The following is a 23722-nucleotide window of genomic DNA, read 5'->3' on the forward strand; positions in this document are numbered from 1 at the left end:
AGATGGCATGATTTGTCACCTTCTTGGGAATGAGTTGAATATAGGCCAATTTCCAGGCTATGGAATAGATACCAGTGGAGCATACATTGTGGCCTTCGATTGGAATAGGCCTAAGTTTGATTCTTGTCATGACAGGAGGAATCTTTATGTGGCCTTTTTCAATTGAAGGTGAGTTAGCCGATCTCATATGGCGGTAGCAGTGTTTTTTCTCCCGGAAACTTGGGTTTTTCATCCCGCATACAGACAAATCGGCCCTTCGGAACACATGCAATTTACAGACAAAAAATAGTAGTTGTGGCGGTGGTTGGTGGTGGATGGCGTTGATGGAGATGATTGGTGGTAGAAGTTCGGTGTAATGGTGGTGACAGTTGTATAGTGGGTGTCCTCCAGCGATGGGTCTTCGGACTCCTTGGAGGTGTCACGAATGATAATAATATACAAATGGCATAGAACAGAATAGGAATCAGTTCTGGTGCACAAACCTTCAGGACAATTGGAGAAATGCCATCAAGGCCAGGAGACTTTTTTGTATCTAATTTAGACACTAGTTTTCTGATCTCTTTCTGGCAAAAAGATATAAGGGTCATTGTATATTGGGCAGTTCTGGAATGGTTGCGGGGGGGGGGGGGGGGGCATTTACCATCGTGTCAGTTATGCATTCATTGGAGACAAGGTGTGAAGCCAGGAGATAGCTTACCCAGATAACAGAGCTATCTGGGTATGATAGAGGTGACAATAGTGTTGGGCAAAAGTCATGACCAATTACTTTGACAAGAGACCAAAAGGCTCATCTGCCATTTGTGCATGCTGCAAGTTTCCTGCTTTTTTGCTGTTTCAAAAAAAAGCATCAATATTTTTCTTGCACCTACTTCGGACTTGGGTATAGGCACTAAAGGAGGATGGGGGTTTCTTGATGTAAGCCAGTTATGGTATATTTAATTTTTCATTTGTACAGCCTTGGCATATCTTTTGGAGAAGGGTTCAGTTAAGGGATGGAAGTTCAGAGCAGTGTGGGGAATGTATGTTTCCATGCCAGTGAGGATTACTTTGGTGATATGTTCAGCACATATCATGCTGGAGGCTTGATAGATTGTATACAGCACTTGGAAAGGATTAAAACAGATTTTAATACTTCCTATATTTCGTCTCAGTCACTGAGACATCTTCAGGGATTACAAAAAAACTAATGTAACATATACACAAATACCACATAATACTAAGCTAACCACGTGGGTGATTAGCTAGGTGGTATGCCCTCTATGGGCGATTGTAGCTGGCCTAGGATGTAAGGTAGGATCTCTGATGATTAATGTTTCCCAATTCTCCAGAAGTTTAATGCAACCATATTTATTTAGATTTGGTTGATTTCTGAGGGCTGCTGGAGATTCTAAAAATAATCTCTATTTTTTTTAATTTACTGTGGTGGAGCATGGAAGTTTTTTCCCAAGAGATCATGTGGGTTGTATCCAAGACATGGTATGTCAAGAGTGGATATATGCTCAGATGCCACCCTTGGGTCAAAAAGAGTTAAAGAGTGTGTCGTTTGCAAGGTTAAGATGAATAGAGCTGGGGGTGATGAGATTTGAGTTTCTGCCAAAAAGAGTAGGTGGGGGATTTGATAGACTGAAGATGGCAGTGGACACTATTAAGGTTGGAGTTGAAGCCACAGATGTTAATGAAGTGGATGTGCAAGGTTCTGTGGAACATATATTTGACTGCAAAGGTCTTGAACATTTCCTATGAAGTGCCTGAATACTGGTTTCCATGGTGGCTACTAGTAGTGATTTTTGCACTAATTTAGCTTGTATGTAGTCGATGATCCAAGTGTTGTCTCCATTTTGGCATTTTTCTTTAAGTTGTCTTTAAAGATGACATCCTTGTTCTTTCTGGGCAAATGTTAAGTCAGGTTGAGCATGTATTCATGATTGGGCAAGTGTCCTTGAACTTGTTATTAATTTGGGTGTGCTTGTCAGTGTGTCACAGGTCACTTTCACGAGATATGGAAAGTTCGTTCCATCCTTCGTTTTATTTATGGCTACAAAAAGATGGATGCTAAATGAAATAATGCTATACAGATCATAATAATATCAAACAGAATAAGGTGCATAATAAATTTAGTTTAATCCTTTATCCAAGTGTGAGCAAATAAAGTTTGTGCCTGAAAGTATCTTCAGGACTGGGGTAAGGTGGTACAACACCAGGGCAACTCGTTGCAAAAGTGGAGCAAGATACCAACACTCCTGTCTCAGTATCTCCTATAATGCAAAACACATCTCCTTGCGGATATGTCTAATTTTATGCATTAAGGGAAGGGCCACTACCCAGACTAGTTTCGACCTTTATTGAGGTCTCTTCAGTGGGAGCCAGGCCCGAGTTGAGATACCAGGCAGAAGCATTAGCAGGTCATCTCTATCTATAGGAGTTGCCAAATGGTGTGCCACCCTTTTTTTAATAAATTACTCTGGATTTAGAGAAAGACGTTGAAAGTTTATTTTTCACTTGGTTAGAGTATAATAAATTTAGTTTAATCCTTTATCCAAGTGTGAGCAAATAAAGTTTGCGCCTGAAAGTATCTTCAGAACTGGGGTAAGGTGATACAACACCAGGGCAACTTGTTGCAAAGGTGGAGCAAGATACCAACTCTCCTGTCTCAGCATCTCCTATAATGCTCCCTATAAGTATCTTCTATAAGGCTCCCACTGAAGAGACCTCAATAAACGCCGAAACTAGTCTGGGTAGTGGCCTTCCCTTAATGCATAACATTAGACATATCCACAAGGAGATGTGTTTTGCATTATAGGAGATACTGAGACAGGAGTGTTGGTAGCTTGCTCCACCTCTGCAACGAGTTGCCTTGGTGTTGTACCACCTTACCCCAGTCCTGAAGATACTTTCAGGTGCAAACTTTGTTTGCTCACACTTGGATCAAGGATTAAACTAAATTTATTATACTCTAACCAAGTGAAAAATAAACTTTCAACATCTTTCTCTAAATCCAGAGTAATTTATTAAAAAAGGGTGGCACACCATTTGGCAACTCCTATAGGTAGAGATGACCTGCTAATGCTTCTGCCTGGTGTCTCAACTTGGGCCTGGCTCTCACTGAAGACACCTCAATATCAACATCGGCAGAACGCAGCAGATTCCAGCGACAGTTCCCAAGGATCCCCGAGAAAGCTCCAGCCAAAGGCGGATGTCTACCTCTCAAGAAGATCCAGTTTCAACGGCCCGAAAAGAGAGCTCCATGCTCAGATTTCACAGTAGCACCCCAGCTTTGGTAAGACCTTTTTCTTTTTATTGCCTGTTTTATCCATCTATTCTGGTATCGCTTTGTTTGCGACGAGGAACGTCCAACGTTCCTCGATTTTGCCCTCCCTTACATCCCATTTCTACAGCCATTAGTCAGGAATTTCTGTAAACATGTCGCATTTTTTGCCTAGAACTAGGACACTCGGTATCGAGCTCACAAAGCCCGTAGATCAGTGGGCGTTAGTGAGAGCTCTAATCGAGACAGTAGGGGCGGAAAATATATACGGTTTTATACCTTATGGGAACAATAGATTTCAAATAGTGGTCATAAACGAACAAACAAAAAAGAAATTATTAGAGGGTTTCATTTGTTGTGGACAAACAATCAGACCGTTTCTAGTAGGGAGCCTACGCAAAACGCTAAAAATAACCAGGTTTCCACTAGAATACCTAGAGAACGAACCTGAAGTCAAGAAATTCTTTAGTCAATGGGGGGAAATTCACGAGATTAAAGCAATTGAGCATGCAAACTATAAAGGATGGAAAACAGGAGACGTCGAAATCCAGATTGAAATGAAAAAAGAAGTCCCCAACTTCGTTTTTTTGGGGGGAACGAGGGTAATGATCAACTACCCAGGTGTGAAAAGAAGGTGCTTTAAATGTAACTCGGAGGAACACCTTGGGGCAGATTGCCCTCGAATACAATGCAGAAATTGCAAAGCATCAAAACATAAAATAGAAAGCTGTACAGAACCTTGTCTGAAGTGTGGGGATCTGACCCTCAAAGTGGACACTTGTCCAAACAGGACACTCTCAGAAGCAATTGGAGGGACCATAACACCGATTCGGGCTACACCCATCGGGAAGCCTGAGACAGTATCAAGGAGCAATTTTCTAGAGCTCTGCAAACAGGCTGAAAAGGGAGCATCACCGGAAAACACAACCTCCACAAAAACCCAAAACATACCCAAGGCAAGCCGCCACACGCAGGACAACATCGCCAGCATCAAGGTGGCAAATCATGAAACGTGCAGGAAAGAGGAAGAAGTCACACCCAGTGCCCCAACAAAGCGCACAAGAGAAACGGAATCAAAAGAAAAGAAAAAAGCGAAACAAAGCAGCCTGATGTCATCGGAGGACGAGACAGAGTATACCCACACTACAGATCGACGTCAAACAATAGGCACAAAGCCCCTCGACAATGACGTAACAATGCTAGAGAGCCTACCCCCAGTAAGCGATCAACCGGTAGAACCAGAAGTCCACGAAATGGACTCTGAAGACGAAGGGGAGAGGTACTCCCTAAACAGGCTTGTCATTGACTCGGGTGCTGAATGTGCAACCAGCACCGACGAGGAACCAGAACTGGCCTGCATAGAACAACCAACAGATAACACCCCCCCCTCTCATACTAACACCAACATGGAAGTTAAAATTGCAACCTTAAACACTAACGGATTACGCAACCCCTTTGCGCAAAGCGATGTCTGGAGGCTAATGTTAACACACAAAATCAATATCCTCCTGATACAAGAAACCCATTTCTATAAGCACTAGGACGTGGAGAACTTCTCAAGAAGCTATCCGGTCACCAGCTACTGGTGCTTCGGGGATGCTCACTCGCGAGGGGTGGGAATACTAATTCACCCCCAATCGCGGGGGGGTTCTTCAACATCAAAAAAGAAGCCACAGGACGCCTAGTAATGGTGGACTGGAAGTACGGTGGCCGTACCATCCAACTTGCTGCAGTTTACGCCCCGAACAATCCATACCACAGAATTGGTCTCTTCTCTGCCCTTGAAAACTATCTCCTGGGAGCAGAACACCTAATAGTTGAAGGAGACTGGAACTGTGTGGAAGACACACGTCTACACAAAATCAGTGGGAATGCAAACACCGGAACTGGCTGCACTGATGCTTTAAAACGATGCTGTATAAATTTTGATCTCGTCGATATCTGGAGGTGGAATAACCCCTCCAAAGTAGAAACTACATGGTGCCGCGGCCAGATAGCGACAAGACTAGACAGAGTGTACGTGTCCTAAAACTTGGAACAATATGTTCAGAGGATACGTCACACCTCAGTGCACAACATGACAACCGACCACAAAATGGTCATACTCAAAATCACGCTCCCAGAGGTTAGGGAAACAGCCAGAGGTCCTTGGAAGCTTCCTCCCACCTTTCCCAGTCTTTTTAGCGACCATCTACAGAACCTCTGTGACAGATGGACAAACACCAACTGGGACTGGGAAAACTGGCTGAGCTTCAAGTGGCAGGCTAGGGAACTGTTCCAAAAATGCGGGCATGAAAGGGCCTACCAACAACGCAAACGGCTGAGGGATCTCTACAGGGAACTCGGCTGGTACCAGACAAACGAACGGAGCAGAGTTCCCTGTGGACATCTTATCAGGCAAGTAGAAATAGAGCTGCAGCAAGAGTGGCAGAGTAGAGTCGAGGACCTCAATTTGCGAACGAGACTCTCTCAGAAATCTGGAAACACCTTCCGCCGCATTCTACAACCAACAACGGGTGGCAGCTAATGACGAGAAAACGATTTACCAGATCGAAGAGAAGGGCCAGATTCTACACTCAACCCACGAAATACTCCGTCACTTTCATCAACAGTATATCGGCATCTTCTCTGACCAGCAGGGCACAGATGACTGCAGTGAGTGGGATGCAACAAGCTTTCCCGATCATCTTAGTGCCCTGCATGACAGGCCGATAACTGCAGCCGAAATAAAGGCTACATGCAAAACGATGAAAACAAAGAAGACCCCGGGGCCAGACAGACTGGGGATAGAATTCTATAGATCTATCTGGGAATGTGCAGTGGCAGCATTAATAAACACCTTTAACGAATTCCTCACTTCGGGGAAACATCCCCGAGGAATTCGTTAAGAGCTATACCATATTTATCCCTAAGAAAGACCAAGATCAGACTTTGTTGAATAACTGGCGTCCAATCTCCTTAACCAATTTAGACTATAAGATCTTTGCAAAAATTATCGCACGCCTTAAGGGCAGTATCGAAAATATAATAACAAGCTCACAGGTCTACGGGATCCCCGGTAGATCTATGGAACTCAATCTCTTCTTGTTAAGAGACTTGATCAGACTGGCTAAGGAAAAAAATACCCCCTGGCACTTTTCTCCACCGACCTGGAGAAAGTTTGACAGCGTCAACCACAGTTACTTGCAGAACATCCTCCAAAAAACAGGCGTGGGCCCGAGACTTCGGCATACAATTAAAAACATGTACGCAGAAGCCACGACCCAACTATCTATTAATCGGTTTCTGACAGAACCAATCCGCATAAAGAGAGGGGTTAGGCAAGGCTGCCCGCTAAGCCCCCCTCCTCTTCTCCCTAGTATTATAACCCCTAATCAAAAGAATTGATAACACACCCGCAATTAATGGTATTCCACTGCCCCAAGTCTCCAGACAATGCAAAATAGTAGCATATGCAGACGATGTAGTGGCCACACTCAGAGATTCTGAGTCCATCTACATCTATCTGCACATGCTGCAAAAGTTCAGCATAGTCAGTGGCTCTTCGCGTTAATGCACAAAAAACTAAAATCAAAAGTTTTGGAAATTTCCATAGCACTGGACTTCCCTTCGGTTTAACGCTACAGACACAGCCCCTAACAATACTAGGCGTGCCTTTTTCTGACACCCTAGCACTACCAATCCAAAAATTGCAGGAGACAAGCAGGGACAGGATAAGGCTGTTCAAACCAACCTTTTTCTCCTTTTATGGCAGAGCGACAGTAATAAGAACAATCGTCACCCCAATGCTGATGCACACTGTCAACATCACAGGCATCACACTGTCACAAGAAAATAAATTATTATTATTATTATTATTACCACGGGCTACTCCAGGAGTCCTTAGACTCATCGAGGGAGGCCCTAAACATCATGTTCACACAGCTGTTCAACATTCTCACAGTATCTATCATACCTTGCCTTGAACTCGCTCACTGTCATAGCACCCACAACACACTCTGGCAGCTTATTCCACTCATTTACCACTCTAAAAGTAAAGAACCCAGCTCTAACACCCCTGCTAACCACGCTCTTGCCCAGCTTCCATGGGTGTCCTCTAGTTCTCCCACCACCAGTCCTGATCTCAAAAATATCATCTGAATTAATCCTATAGAATCCTTTTAGCAATTTGAATGTCTCAATCATGTCTCCCCTTTTCCGCCTATCAACTAGTTTCTGCAACCCACAAATCTTCAACCTGTTCTCATATGGTTTATTCCATAGACCTGCTATCATCTTAGTCACTTGCCTCTGGATCCTCTCAACCTCCTCCCCATCAAGAAGGAACCGAGGTGACCAAATCTGGGCACAGTAGTCGAGATGAGGTCTTATCAGGGCTCGGTACAGAGGTACAATAACTTGTTTTTCTCTGCTCGTCAAGGTATTTTTCAACAACCAAGTGAGTTGATGAGCTGATTTAGCTACTTTCGCAATGTGCCCCCTAAACTTCATCTCCCTATCCACCAACACTCCCAAGTCCCTGGCCTCATCAATCTCTTGGAGTACAGTTCCACCAATGTGGTATACTGCTGCTAATCTTTTCACTCCGAAATGCATAACCTTACATTTTGTCACATTAAATTGACATCCATTCTCCTTAGTCCAGAACTCCAATCTATCTAAGTCATCTTGCAAGACTTTGACATCTTCTGCATTCACTATCGCCCTACCCAACTTTGCATCATCAGCGAACAAATGAACTGTCCCACTTAGACCCTTCCCTATATCGTTAATGAACAGATTAAACAGCAGTGGTCCAAGAACAGAACGCTGTGGCACACCACTAGTCACAGGCCGTTTTTTGGACTCTACTCCTGAATAAACTACTCTTTGATATCTCTCCATCAACCACCCAGCTATCCATCTCACCAACCCTATATCCCTTCCCATATGTTGTAGTTTACGGATTAGAATTCCATGTGGTATCCTGTCAAACGCCTTTGCCAGGTCCAGCAGTATCACTGTAAACCCATTTCCCTTATCCAGTTCAGCCGTCACCTTGTTATAAAACTTGAGCAAGTTACTGAGGCATGATCTACCCTTCACAAAGCCATGCTGTCCTCTGTACAGTATCTCATTTTCATCAATCCATTCCTGTATTTTTCCCTTGACTACTTTCTCCAAGACCTTGACAACGACTCCTGATATGCTGATCGGTCGGTGATTTGCAACCATAGTCTTGGATCCTCCTTTATGCAGTGAAACTATTTTCCCCTCTTTCCACGCCTTCGGGACTAAGCCAGACCTGAGACTCAGATTAAACAACATGGTCAAGGGCACTGATAATTCATTAGCTGCTTCATGCAAGACCCGTGCCGGTATACCATCCGATCCCACAGATCTATTCACATTAAGGTTCTGTAATAGACTATTCACCTCCACTTCATTCATCACAATTCCCATATAAACTAATGGTTCCTTCATTTTTTCAACGTCACCACCTGGATGATATACTTTTGCAAAGTGCGCGCTCAGTAACTCCACTATATCGACTGGTTCAGTGAACTCTTTACCATCGTCATTCCTTAAAATCATTTTGCCATGTACAGTTTTTTTCTTGCTTGCAGCATATTGAAAGAACTGTTTGAGATTCTCTTTTGCTTGCATAGCTAGTTTCCTTTCATAATCGGCTTTTGCTGTTTTTACCACACTCGTTACCCTTCTGGCCTGTACTTTATACCATTCGTGTGCCTGCAGGTCACCCCTTTCTTTAAATTCCCTCCATAGTTGTTTCTTTTTTTGCAGCTCAAGCTTAATGGTGTTATTCATCCATTTAACCCCTCCTTGTTTCACTATTCGGACCTTGGGTATACAATCAGCCATAACCTCCTGTAAATGCTCTTTGATCACTTCCCATGCTCTATCAACGTCCAGCCCTTGCAGTTGTACATGCCATGGCACTGATCCAAGCAATCTCCTAAGCTTGTCATACTTGCCAGCACGGTAATTCCACATATACCCTGTCTTAATCACAAATTTCACACCTTTAGCCACCTCCCAGGTCAAGACCTTATGATCACTCTCACCAATAGGTGGCAACATGGTCATATTCATTAGAGTCAAATTCTCAGATACTATTACCAGGTCAAGCACTCTCACACCCCTAGTATTTTCAATTACATGCTGTTTCAGATAGTTATCCCTTAATAATTGAATAAAATCCATTTCCTTCCTCACATGTGTCCTCTCCTCCTTCCAATCAATGTTACCATAGTTGAAATCCCCCATAATAATTACCCTCCTTCCACTCATTTCATCAATTTGTTTATGCATACCATCTATTCCATCACCTGGTCTATAGCAGCACCCAACTGTATATTTTATTCTGCCAGTATCAATCTCACACCAAATAGCCTCAAATGAGCTCCTTTCACTATCCTGCAATACTTCAATTCTCCTTGGCTGCAGTTCATCAGCTATCATCAATAACACCCCTCCCCATTATCAAAAGAACTCATTGATTTCTTCTGGAATGGGAGAAAACACGAAGTAAAGAAAGAATACCTACAACTCAAACAGGAAGAAGGGAGTTACGCTCTGCCCGATCACAAAAGCTTGCTACAAGCAAACACGTTCAAAACCTTACGGAAGGCCTTAAACTCCTACCACATTTCTGGCCTGCTAATTAGTTACTTTATAGGACTTTTCCTCCCCCTCTTTGGGATCACGGACTATGCTGGACCCCGCTCAAGGGGGGGGGGGTGCCCAAGTGGTACCGTACATTGGTTAAATCGATCACAACACTCAGAGACAGAGGAATAGCAATCCTCACACACTAACCCAAAGCAGTATACTGGGATTTCTTCCAACTTTCCAGGCGTGATACACCCAATCTCAGGACAAATAATGAAATTCTCTTCAGAAATATCAAAAACAGCTGGGGACAGCCTTTTCATCGAAATCTAGCCTGGATAATAGCCTACGGGCAGCTCCCGGTGAAACAGGTGACATCCCAGTATGTACCTAGCCCGTGCGACCCCTTCTGCGATGTCTGCCGGGACGGGGAAAATGGTGGACCATTTCTTTTATTTTTGCCCACCAGCCCAAAACATCTGGCGGAGACTCAGCACAGCATTGGGAATTCCCATGCTGACAGTAGAAGAGGTCGTATGGCTACAATTCCCCCCACCAGTCCAAAAAACCCAAAAGTTCGCTATCTTCCTAATCAACGTGTTAAAATATCACATTTGGAAGGTACGGAAAAAATCCCAGGTACGAGACGCAAATTTAATGTATGCAAGAATAAGGAAAGGTTTCTTTTTCTACCCACTCAAATTTCTTGCACAAGAAAGGCACTTACTAGGAGATTTTAAATTTGTGAATCAATACTGCAAACCACCGACAATATGCTTTCTTATACACGGATGCATCAAGCCCTGTATATCTTTTTAGAACCCACAAAACCCCACCAAACCCCCACCCCAGGAAAACGAATAACCATTCTGTCTTCCCTAGCCACAAAGCTTTCGCTGGCACGGTTTCTTTTACTCCAAATAAGGGGGGTAGAGCTGAGAACCCTGGCTGCGAAGGCTTATAGCGAGGTGGTGCCGCTCCTCGCAAGCGGCATCTCCCGGGCCAGTCTCTACCCCATTCTAAGTCCCAATGGTACCAAGTCTATAAGTCCCTATTCATTTCAACTCACCGGACCTTAAGTCGTGTTATTTTATTATTTGAATTTTTTTTAAATTTAAATAATAAAATTTATATTTTAAATGTATTCAAAAAAAAAAAAAAATCTTTTTTTTTTTTATTTTTTCTCTCCGGACCTTAAGTTCGACCTCTATGATCAATTCATATATTTAGCCCGGACCATAAGTCCTCAGTTTCTCAATAACAGCAATAAAATTTAATTACCCGGAATACAAATAAGGATATTATATTTAGTAACACAAAAAGATCCTCTAAGTAAATTATTAATTTGGATAAAATCATATGCGAACCCTAGACAAAAGTCTATGTTTAACCTTTTTTTTTCTGAACAGATAAATGGAGATTGCGTGTTACAGACCAATTAGCCTAATACGGCTAAACAGGTTGACTGAGGCCTCTTTTACCTCCTACTATCCTACTCTATCTTACATCATACTCCTCTCTTACTGTCTGCTGACCCTCAGCACGCTTTATTCTCCAAAGGCCAATGATGAGAGACATGAACTCCCATTCTACCTCAATAAAGGTCGAAACTAGTCTAGGTAGTGGCCCTTCTCTTAATGCATAACATTAGACATATCTGCAAGGAGATATGTTTTGCATTATAGGAGATACTGAGACAGGAGTGTTGGTAGCTTGCTCCACCTTTGCAACGAGTTGCCCTGGTGTTGTACCACCTTACCCCAGTCCTGAAGATACTTTAAGGCGCAAACTTTGTTTGCTCACACTTGGATAAAGGATTAAACTAAATTTTGACTTTCTTTCAACTTTCTGACAAACTTTCAACAGAATAAGGTGCATTAGTAAAATATTTCAAAACTGAAGACAAAATATTACTCCAGATGTTGCAATTAAACAATGCAGCACAGAGAGAACACACATATCATAGTTATATATATATATATTAGCTATATAAATATATTTATTATAGGATTCATGATAGAGCAAATATATTTTATTATTTATATACAGTAATCTCTCAATTATCCAAATAAAACAGAAAGCAATTTTCTTCCTATCGAATCAAATAACTGAAGGTACAATTACAGGGTAAGCTATGAAACATGCAAAAACTGTCCAGGAGTTGAACTAACACCTGTCTATATTTATTCTTGTCCAGCAATTGCTGCTGCTCTACAGAAAATTGACAATAATCCTAGAGATAAGCTCTACTCCACCAAAGTTCAACAGATTCCAAAGCAGTTCTACAGATCCATGGGCATATCTAGAAGCTCTTCAATGTACTCAACAATAACAACAATTACAGGGTACTGTACCAGAAGTCAGCTTTAATCCACTAATTATCATTCAGTAATCCATTCAGGGTTTGGTAAATTGCAGGTTTTTTAATTTGAAGGGTGGATAATTGAGAGATCACTGTATTTGCATATTTTACACAAATATGTAAACACAGAAATTTGGGGCATTGTGCATTCAGTTAACGTTAAAAGAAAGAGCAAACTTATTATACAAATAAAAATAATCATGTTTCAACCTTTTTGGTCTTCTTTACTTTATCAGCAGTGTCAGCCAGTACATAACCACTGGCTACAGCATAACTTGCACGTACCACATTCACATGTACTAAAGCACGAAATGACTCTCCTACTTCATTTGCATAACCTAGAGGGGGGGGGTTTGTAAACACAGTTCACAATAGTAAGCACACTAAGCAATTATAAAAATACTTTATAAAAATGTGCCATTTTTATAATAGATGATTTATATTTCATGACTACCTAGTTAGACTAAGACCTTCCTATATTTTTTCTACAATTAATTACCTGACAGAAAATTATATCATTACTTCTTTACCCAAATATTTGTGCACCTGCTTTTCTTCACAGAAACAAGATAATATAAAGCATGACGAGGTTCATATATTTAAATGGCATTATGAAAGAAAACACCATCTCTTTAATATTCAGTACATATCAATTAGAATTATTCATCATAAAATTATTATTACTAGAATCACAGTTAAATTAAATATATTTATTCATAAAATGTTCATAGCCACTGTCAAAAAATCATAGGAAAACACAAAAAAAAAGAGAACAACAATTCAACTGAAAGCATGTGATATTATGTGCACTATCTCCTGCACATTATTATGTATAGGAGAATAGCTCCATCTGCATTAATAACTATTCAAAATAATTTACAATAAAATAATTTAGTTAATAAATTATTTTTAAATCTAAACAAAAAAAACTAATTACAAATTATGGAACACATGAATGGTGAGTATTAGTCAGTATAACTTCCCAAAATAGAGAAAGTTTTAGGCAATTGTTTTTATTCAGGTTTGGGTTATGAATGCGTGCTTCACAACTTTCCTTGTACAGTCTTTCCAGAAGAAAATAACTTGGGTGTAACAACTTTGGTTTTGTTCCACTGAATCCTGTGTTATGGAGATAATGTGCGGCTTGCTAAACCACACTTGTTAGGTTCTTTAAGTGAAATGTATTCCTGATGTTCAAGACGAAATTGTGCAGAACGATCACTTTGCCATAATAATATAAGCTGCAAAAGCAGGAAGGCAGGATTCTGTAAATTCCAGTTTAAGAAAGAGGAAGATATCTGTCTTTAGGTGAGATAAGGATGGTATTAAGTTTGTGAACTGGACAGAAAGACTCATAAGTTGATCTGTCGAAGTAATCTTGCTATTAATTTCTTCTGGACAGAAAGGCAGGTTAAGATGATGGCCATAATTACTGATTATTTTTTCAATAAATAATTTTTGCATTATAATCATTAGAGATAAAGGTAGTTCTGATAATAAACAGTTCTTTGTTTAGAAGAGAATCTGTAGAACATATTTTATGAGCTCTGTTGACTAAAGATTTGATTACACCATATTTCTGACAAGGGTGATTTGCAAGTCCCCCCCCACACCTTTAATCTAGCTTCACAAGGGGTATTTCACAGAATGCTACAATCTTAGTTACTCATCTTTTGATTCTCTCTCCTCACTCCTCCTCATCACCAAGGAACCCAGATGACCAAATCAAGATTGGAATGCCTTGCCTGAGAGTGTGGTGTCTGCAAGGAGTTTGAGTGTGTTTAAGACACAGTATGATGAAATGTGTGTGTGATAAAAGGACCTCCCAGATGAGTCCTTGACTCCATGAGGTCTTGTTTAATAAGACCTCATGGAGTCAAGGTATAATATAATATAGCTGTTATCCCTCTTAATCCCTTATAAAGGAGGATAATAACCTCCCTATCTTTACTTGTCAATGTGTTCAATGTTCAATATCCAAGCAATCCTCTGAGCTATTTTGCCAACTTTTGTAATACACTCTCTGAACTTCAACTCTCTGTCCACCATCATGCCCAAATCCCTAACATCATTTCCTCGTGCAGTGTAATACACGGTATGTAATTTTTTCATCCCAAAGTGCATAAGCTTGCATTCTACCACACTAAATTGACAAATATGCCCTCCCAAGTTTTGCATCAATTAACTAAATATTCCTTAAAATCATTCCCTATATCATTAGGATACAAATTAAACAGTAGCCATCGTGGTACAGAGTCCTAAGGCCCTCCATTAGTCATTCTCATTCTACCTTCACCATATACTACTCTCTGGTGTCTGTTGGTCAGCTATCCCATATCTATGCTGCCACCTTCATCACTCATTTGCTCCCCAACTGATGTAGTAGATTTCCATGAAGTATTCTGATAGTGCAGCCATTTCCCATATCTAACTCCACTATCACTCTATTATAAAATGTGAGTAAATTACTAATGTAACCTACCTTTTACAAAGCCATGCTGTACACCAATATAGCATCACATTCTTATCCACCCATTCCTGAATTCTACTTTTAATCAACTTTTTCAGTACCTTAATAACTACTCCTGAGATACTAAATGGTCTGTACTTTGCTACTCTTGTCTTTGATGAGCCCCCTTTATATAATGGAACCAATCCCTCTTCCTGCTCTTGCCAGAGCTGATACTTCTGTCGAAGCTGTTTAATCAGCCTCAACAGAAGAACTGCCAATCCTCTTGCATGCTCATAACACATGCACTGAAGGACCATTGCATCACAATGCTGTATTCACATTGATAATTCCCAACATGCTGGACATCTACAGTTAATCTGCTCCAATTCTCATATGAGCTTCTGTGCAACATCTCTACCCAGATGATATACCTTTGCAAAATGATCACTTGATATCTCAACTATTTCTTCTGCTTCTGTCACTTTCTTACCATTGGCAATGATTAAAGTTATCAACCAATTATTCTTCCTCTTACTCACTACATAGTGAAAAACTCTTCAGGATTTCCTTTGACCTGTTAGCTAATTTCCTCTCATATCCTGATTTAGCCCTTCTTGTCATGCTAGTCACCTTCCTTGCCTGCACTTTGTACTACTCACAAGTATACTGATCACGTTTTTCTTTATATTCCCTCCACAACGTTTTCTGTTTTTGCAGCTCCTGCATTATATCACTACTCACCCACTTAACCCGAATTGGCATATCCTCCTGACCCCCCCCACTAGGTATGCAGTCTGATACTGTATATTGCAAGTATAAAGTATCAGACTGCAAGTAGCAGCCATATCTTCTGACATTATTACCAGATCCAGCTTATAGGACTTTTTCAAGCAGGACTAAATTAATAAACTTTTCTCCCGGAAACTCGGGTTTTTCATCCCACATACAGACAAATCGGCCGTTTGGAACACATGCAACTTACAGACAAAAAATACTAGTTGTGGAGGTGGGCGGTAGATGGAGATGATTTGTAGTAGAGGTGCAGTGTAGTGGTTGAGACAGTTGTAGGTGTCCTCCCGCGATGAGTCTTCGGACTCCTTGGAGGTGTCAGGAATAATAATAAACAGTAGAGGATTTTTTTTTTCTATAAAACTAGCAAACCAGTCTATGAACACATATATAACAGACTATTTGCACAGAGCTAACAATTTATTCCTTCAAAATTAAGAGTGATGTGTTAATAAATTCCTTGGGATCTTCATTGCCAAAAGAAAGACAGATTTCCATTGTTATTTATGTGAATATTTCAAAAGTCACAAGCATGGCTGATAAATATCCACTTTATGAAAATGTAATACTCATTTGACTACATAGTGAAACTATGTAGTCAAATGAGTATTATATGGTCCACTTAACATGTTTTCATGCATACTTTTTTTAAAATGCCAAGCATCTATTTAAGTCATTATTTTTTTTAAAAACAATGATTTTTGAAAAAAATTTTTATTATTATTTAGGCCTCCAAGGAGTCAAAAGACTCATCACAGGAGGTCCTTCCTAGGAAACACAAGTCTATCAAGACTCATCGTGGGATATCCCTCCTAGGAAACACAAAGTCTATCATACCACTCCTTAAACTCAGTGACTGTTCTCGCTCTCACCACTCTATCAGGCAATGCATTCCATGGTTCAACCACCCTCCATGCAAAGAAACCACTCCTCATCCTCTTGCTCACAGTTTCCTTTCATAATTTCCAGGGATGGTCCCCTTGTCATCACTCCTTCCCTCTGTTCTTCCTTTTCTTCCTTCCCAGTGTCAACCCTGTAACCACCTCTCAACAGTTTAAAAGTCTCAATCATATCACCTCTCCTTCTTCTATCTAACAAACTCTGCAGTCACATTTCCTCAGCTGATCCTCATAACTAACATTGTACGGTCCTGAAACTGTCTTTGTTATCTACCTTTGTACCCTTTCCACAGTTAATTTATCTTCTTCAAATCCTGGGGACCAAATCTGAGAACAATAGTCTAAGTGTGGTCTGATTAGGGTCTCATACAACGGAATTTTATCTCTGCAGGTCAGCATCCTTCTCATTATTGCAGCAATCCTCTGTGTTACCTTCACCACCTTTGCAATATATCCCTTGAATTTCAGGTTTCTATCAATCATCAACCCCAGATCTCTTGTCTCCCCTACTTCTTCCAGTATAGCTCCTCCAATAGAGTATGCAGCATCCCAGGAAGACCAAGGCCAAGATAGGAAGACCAGATTTTACTGAAAAATGAGAGCCCCATAACAAATACATGCAGATATTCATATATAATATTATCCTCAATTGTTCAATTCTGTATACGAGCATTTATTAATTTTGCCAAACTTTTAACAGATGAAATACAAACATGTCTATAGTTTGCAGTGTCGTTCTGTCACCCATGCTGCTGCTGTTATTCGAATTACAGCCAAAGCAACTGAAGGCTATGAGGCCAGAGCATAATGCCTATTAACTGCATGTATTTTTCTGGCCAGTTTATCTGTTTGGCAAGATGAAAACTTCAGGTTTTCCTTGTATTTTTTTTAATGTGACTTCCACTCACAAAAGGTTGTAAGTCTATAGTACATTAAACCTCCAATAAGCAGGACAATGATCTCAAACTGGGCAATGAAATTCATTTACCACCTAAAGACATGTACTCTTGCCCACACTCTTCCTTCTATACATTAATGACTTTCTCTCTAACTTAGGGTGCCCAATCATTCCATGTTCTATGTGGAATTCTGTCAAATATTTGTCTTTGCAAGGTCCAGCAGTACTACTGAATAGCCATTTCCTTTAATCCTACTCCACTGTCACTTTATTATGAAAATAAGCAAATCATTACGGTAAGATAAGACCTACCCTTCACAATACCATGCTGCTCCTTATAAAGTATCATATTCCTATCCACCCAGTCCTGAATTCTGTCTTTCACCAATTTATCTAATAGCTTAAGTACCACTTCTGAGATGCCGGCCGGCCTATAATTTGCTACTTCTGTCTGTGAGCCTCCTTTATGCAGTGGAACTATTTGCACTCTTTCCATTCCATTGGCATGTTCACCTGCAGCAGCTCCTCAACATCCCTCCACAGTGCACCTTGAAACCCACAGAACAAGTTTCTTTTCCTCCTCTTTCATCCCTGTAACTGCTGTATTGCAGAACAGTCTTCCCCCTGTTGTTTTCCAAGGAATGCAATATACAGTCTTTTAAATCAAATGTAAACAAGTTCCTCCTTTCCCATCCCACTACCCATATGCAGTACTAATGTAGTACTGCATATGAGTAGTTCATTTGAGGCTATCTGATATGAAATAGAAGCCAACAGGATGAAATATGTAATTGGTTACTGTATACGAAAGGTTGATCAACAAGTCAATATCACATCCAGCATTGCATTTCACCACCTAAATGGTACAACTTTGAAAAATGCTCATTCAATAATTCACCTATTTAGTTTGCTTCTGTCCTGCCCACCATCAGCACTTTTGAAAGTCATCTTTCCATAGTCACTCTTTTTACTTGCCACATAGCATAAGAACTCTTGAGTATTTCTTTTAGCATCATCAGCTAGCTTTCTTTCACAATTAGCTGTGGCCTACCCTACCATACATATCATCCTTTTTGCAGGTGCCTATACTGCTCATTTGCATGGCTGATCACCTTTTTCATTACATTCCCTCAAAAACGTTTGCCTGCAACTCCTTCTTAATGATGCTATTCAACCATCTAGCTCCTGCTTGATTTAACATTCTGACTATGGATATATATTCTGATACTGCTTTCTTCCAACACACCTTGACTACCTCCCATGCACCACAAACATCTCTACTTCCAAATTCGTATGCTATGGCACTGCTTACCTGAGCTTATCATAATCACATACTTTGTAATTCCATATATAACCCTTCTTAACAGAAAATTTTGCATGTCTGGAAATCTCCTAGGTCAACACTACATGATTACTTTCTCCAAATTGGGACAGTTTAGCTAGATTGGTTACTGTTAAGTTCTCTGATGCTATGATGAAATCCAGCACTCTTACACCTCATATCCATTCCATTAAATGCTGCTTCAGATAATTATCTCTCAGCACCTATATAAATTCTATTTCCCTCCCAGTGACCATTCTTCCTCACAATCTGTCCCCATAATCTGGCCTGCATTTATCATGCTAATTTGCCAATGATGTCATCTACATTCTCCCTTATGCCTCCTGAATTATAACAGTAACCAATTACATATTTGATCCTGTTGGCCTCTATTTCATATCAAATAGCCTCAAATGAACTGCCCTCTGCATCCCTCTTTGTATTTCTATTTTTTTTTTGGCTTCAATTCCTCTGCTATCATTAGAAAACCCCTCTCCCATCCTGTTCCTTCTGTCCTCTTTGAAGATACCATATCTTTTGCATTCTATTCCTATATCATCCTCAGTTAACCAAGTTTCACTAATGCCTATAACTTTTGGTCAAGTTGAGCTAACCAATGCCAATAACTCCTCACCCTTATTTCGAATACTTCTAGCATTAGTACACATAACTGCAATATCCCCCTTCATTACACAACCTGCCCTACACTTTGTGTTATTAACTCCCCAAAGTTAAGAATCTGGGATGCTATATTTAGTATCATGTGATCACACTTACTAACTTGTAGGTTACTGGGCCAATGTTCACTTGCATCTGCCCTTGAACATTCTAGTTTCCCTGACGGCACTTTTGAACTCTCACCGAACAAAACTTTCTCAAGACTCCTGACTCCAAATCCATTAAAATGCAACCATCCACCTTATATAAAAATCCTTCTGACAAACTCCTTCCAAACATCTACAAACCAAACATCATTCCTCCTGCACAATCTGTGCACTGACTCATTCATGATCATTGCTCTGCATCTCAGCTTGTCCCTATCATACCATGGTAACAGACTCACAATTTTTACTTTCTCACTCTTCTTTTGCATAGCAGCTCTTTCATATCTTCTCATATACCACACTTGTTTATTTTGGCTGGTACGATTTAGCATGTGACATCTCTTTCACCTTCACTCTCTACACCCTTACAGCATCACTACCATCAATTAAAGATACCAAGAAATTATATACTTGGTTTAACCTTTTATCCAAGTGTAAGCAAACAAAGTTTGCGCCTGAAGTATTTTCAGGACTGGGGCAAACCATGGAAAGGTGGTATTGACTTCACATCAGTTGCCTTAGTATCCCATATTGCAATGCACATCTCCTTGAGGACATGTATAACTATGCATTAAGGGAAGAGTCACTACCCAGACCGGTTTCGACCTTTATTGAGGTCTTGTCAGTGGGAGCCACACCCAGATGTGATACCAAGGTTGAAGTAATGCAGAAGTCATATTTTCATATATGAGTTGCCAAAAGGTGTCACACCTTATTATTATAATATTCTGGATTAGATATTATCTCTAATATCTATAAGAGACAGATTTATTTATCTCTAATCCAGAGTATTATAATAATAAGGTGTGACACCTTTTGGCAACTCGTATATGGAAATATGACTTCTGCATTACTTCAACCTTGGTATCACCTCTGGGTATGGCTCCCACTGATGAGACCTCAATAAAGGTCAAAACTGGTCTGGGTAGTGACCCTTCCCTTCATGCACAGCATTATGCATGTCTGCAAGGAGATGTGCTTTGCAATATGGGTTACTAAGGCAAGTGATGTGAAGTCATACCACCTTTACCATGGGTTACCCGTCCTGAAAATACTTCAGGCGCAAAATTTGTTTGCTTACACTTAGATAAAGGATTAAACCAAGTATATCATTTCTTGGTATCTCTAATTTATAGTATAACCAAGTGAAAAAATTTTCAACATCACTACAATCCTTAATCTTGGCACCAAGAAAATACAATTTCATCACATCCTCATCAAGCACTACTCTTATCAATGAATCCCTATAAAATTTTCAATCCTTATAGTCAAGTTTTCACTCTTTCATACTCTGCCTTCTTTCCCCATCAAACTATTCAAAATATGCCTAGATAGTATGTTTTTCGGTATGGTGACAGACACTAAAAAAGGTTTACCTGTGGACTTGTTGCTTTCCCACTTCTGGCAAACTTATGAAGTCCTTAAAAAAAAAAAAAAGACAAGCTTTCGAGACCTTCAGGGAAAACCAAGAAACATAAGGTCCCCACATTTCCACATCTTCCTCTAAAAAACCAGGAGGTTACCAAATCTACTCTTCTTGTGGTATCTGCTTCATATGCCCCTCTGGAGAAATCCACATGACAAAACACATTTAAGACATCAAAAAGAAAAGAAAATGTAACTCAGTTCTAGCTCTCCATGCAATAAATGAAGGATATCAAGTGTTCAAGCAATGAACCGAAATTTGTTGCTCACAATAGTTACATCAAGAAATTCAATTGTGCTTCTGAAATGTTACGTACCCAAACAATAAAAATCAAGGACTTACATTAAACCAAGTCTGGCTCTCTCTTACCAAATATCTCAACCAGACAGACCTATGATGACAGACATTATGCTTTTCATTGCAACAATACCTCATACAAATGATACAACTATGTGCATATAATTGTTTAACTAATTAACTTTTTAATTCCATTGCTGTTGTCTAAATGCTGTAGTTGGCTTTGATTTGAACATTTTAATGCATGTAATGTAACTGGCCTGGCTGGCCAAGCGGTTAGAGTATCCGCTCTCAGGCCAAAAGGCTGCAAGTTCGAATCCTGCTGTGGGCATGGATGTTTGTGATTGTCTGTGAAAATACTAGTGGTGAACAGTACATGGCATTAGCGTAGTTGCAATTCATTGTAGGTTTTTGGGATTGAGTGGTGGAGGCAGTTGTAGAGTAGGAGCCCTCCCTCGATGAGACTTTGGACTCCCTGGAGGTGCCACGTAATACTAATAATAATGTATTTTTTTCTCCTGAAGAAGTGCATCACAAAGAACATAGAACCTAGTAGAGTTAATAAACATTAGTTATTGTTTCTAGATGGTTAATTCTGGCACACTATAAAAAAAAAAAATAGAAAAAATAAATAAAAGAATTGGTTACAGGATAGATGGCAGTATTTCTTAATGATAAAGCTTCAGAATAGTCTAAAATTGGTATGAAACATTTGTACTACTACACTATTCCTGATTTTTCATTAATTTCATTGTTGCTGATGTTTCGAGTTCCTTGCCTAGTTTTGCAAATAACATTAAAACTAGTAGGTTAGCAAATAACAGGACTGGTGATATTCTGCAAAAATACATGAAGAGAGTGATATTATTGTTTAAAGAAGAAGGTAAAATTTAATACTTCAGTGCAGAGTATCGCTTATAGAAATAGGAATTAAAAAAATAACTATAAATTAAATAAATGCTAAAATATATTAAAAGTGATGCAACTGACAATAAAAAGGCCATCAGCATGTAAGGTGTAGAAGTATCAACCAATTCTGATACACTACCAGGAAGGAGATGTTGGCCTGGGGAGGGGGGGGGGGGACAATACTTCTTTTTATGATGAATAGAGTAATGTGCATATCAAAATATATATCATCAAGGTAAATGACAAAACCATCCTCAGCTCAACACTGAGACAACATTATGTACTATTCACATCCAAAAAAATGCAATTGGCAAACATGAAATTATTTTTCATATTTTTTTTTTCAATGAGATATGGATGCATTCAGAATTTTAAAAAAATGCAACTATAAGACATGAAATTAGTTTCAGCATTTTTGTGTTCTCATTTCCCTTCTTAATGCTTTGTTAAAAATACAGAAAATACTTCATGCTTTATAGTTGCCTTTTTTTTTTTTTTTTTTCCTGAATGCTTAACCATATCCCCTTATAAGAAAATATGGAAAGTAATGCTTTTTCAATTGTATTATTTAAAACTAATTCTGCATGTTAGATGGAGTATTACTGATGCTCCTTTCTTCTGGGGTCAATAAATAATAAACACTGTCCAAAGTCCGCTCAAATCAAAGAGATTAAAGCAGCGTGCTCAAATTACACATTTGTACATGCCGCCAAGGGGTGCGAATACCTTAATACCATAGTTAGTAAGGTTACCAAGAAGCAGTTTTGCGGTATTAATTGTCTCTTCGAAATATTTAAAAGGCATTCAAAACCTGTGCGTTTCTTCTACTTAACATAAAGATGAACTAATTTCTAAGTTCCTACTCTCTTACCGAGAAGGCGAATAGGAGTGTCACGATATATATCGATTTCTTCTAGAGTACCATCTGAATGCCCATTTTTCGCCATTCTCCCACTACCTAGAGGTCATCATGATTACCAAGGTTACCGTTCAGTTGTTCATCCGTTGCCAACTCCTCGTAAATTGAAATTTAGAGTTAGTTCAATTTTCTGTTATTTTAATTCATATTATGGCTTTTTTTAAGCGCCTCGGAATGTCTTATTGATTATTACTGACTTTAAAAAAAAAATCGGTCACCGATAATTAAGAAACAAAAAAAAGTTGTGAAGCCTTGATAACTGTCACAATTTAGAAATACCTAAAATTGACTAATGATCATTACTGACTTAAAAAAAAAAAAAAAAAAAAACTTCTTCTACTGCTATATCAGATAGGAAAAGTCGGTTTCGGCCTGAAACTGACTTTACCGACTTTTTTTTTGCAGCAGAACCATTGCAAAGAAATTTTCTTCTTCTTCTACCAGTGGTGGCCGTACATAAGCGCTGCGACACTGCAGCACCCCCAAGGAAAAAATGAAAATTTTAAATTTTGTTTGTGTTTATAAATAATAACAATGCTTACAACATTATATAAATGCAATACATGTTAAAGTCTACAGCTTTAGAACACACTCAATTTACAGACAAAAAATACTGGTGGTGGTGGTGGGCAGTAGATGGCGTTGATGGAGATGATTCGTAGTAGAGGTTCGGTGTAGTGGTTGAGACAGTTATAGGTGTTCTCCCACGATGCGTCTTCGGACTCCTTGGAGGTATCAGGAATAATAGT

The 23722-nt window shown here is 39.7% G+C and overlaps 1 protein-coding gene across 2 annotated transcripts in view; it reads right to left on the reverse strand.

Moving 5' to 3' along the window:
• Positions 1-23039, reverse strand: part of LOC150094109 (mitochondrial fission process protein 1) — a 66562-nt gene extending 43523 nt beyond the window's left edge. For both annotated transcript variants that reach the window (XM_090412190.1, XM_090412189.1), the window contains exons 1-2: positions 22926-23039; positions 12450-12577 (exon numbers count right to left, since the gene is read on the reverse strand). In XM_090412190.1, the coding sequence (XP_090268316.1) occupies positions 12450-12577; positions 22926-23001 (204 nt within the window). In that variant the 5' untranslated portion in view covers positions 23002-23039. The remainder of the gene's footprint in view (positions 1-12449; positions 12578-22925) is intronic.
• Between the last annotated feature and the right edge of the window lie 683 nt (positions 23040-23722).

This window comes from Typopeltis vanoorti, chromosome 22 (assembly GCF_054136105.1).
Source record: "Typopeltis vanoorti isolate ZY-2024b chromosome 22, IOZ_Tvanoo_1.0, whole genome shotgun sequence".
Taxonomy (NCBI): domain Eukaryota; kingdom Metazoa; phylum Arthropoda; class Arachnida; order Uropygi; family Thelyphonidae; genus Typopeltis; species Typopeltis vanoorti.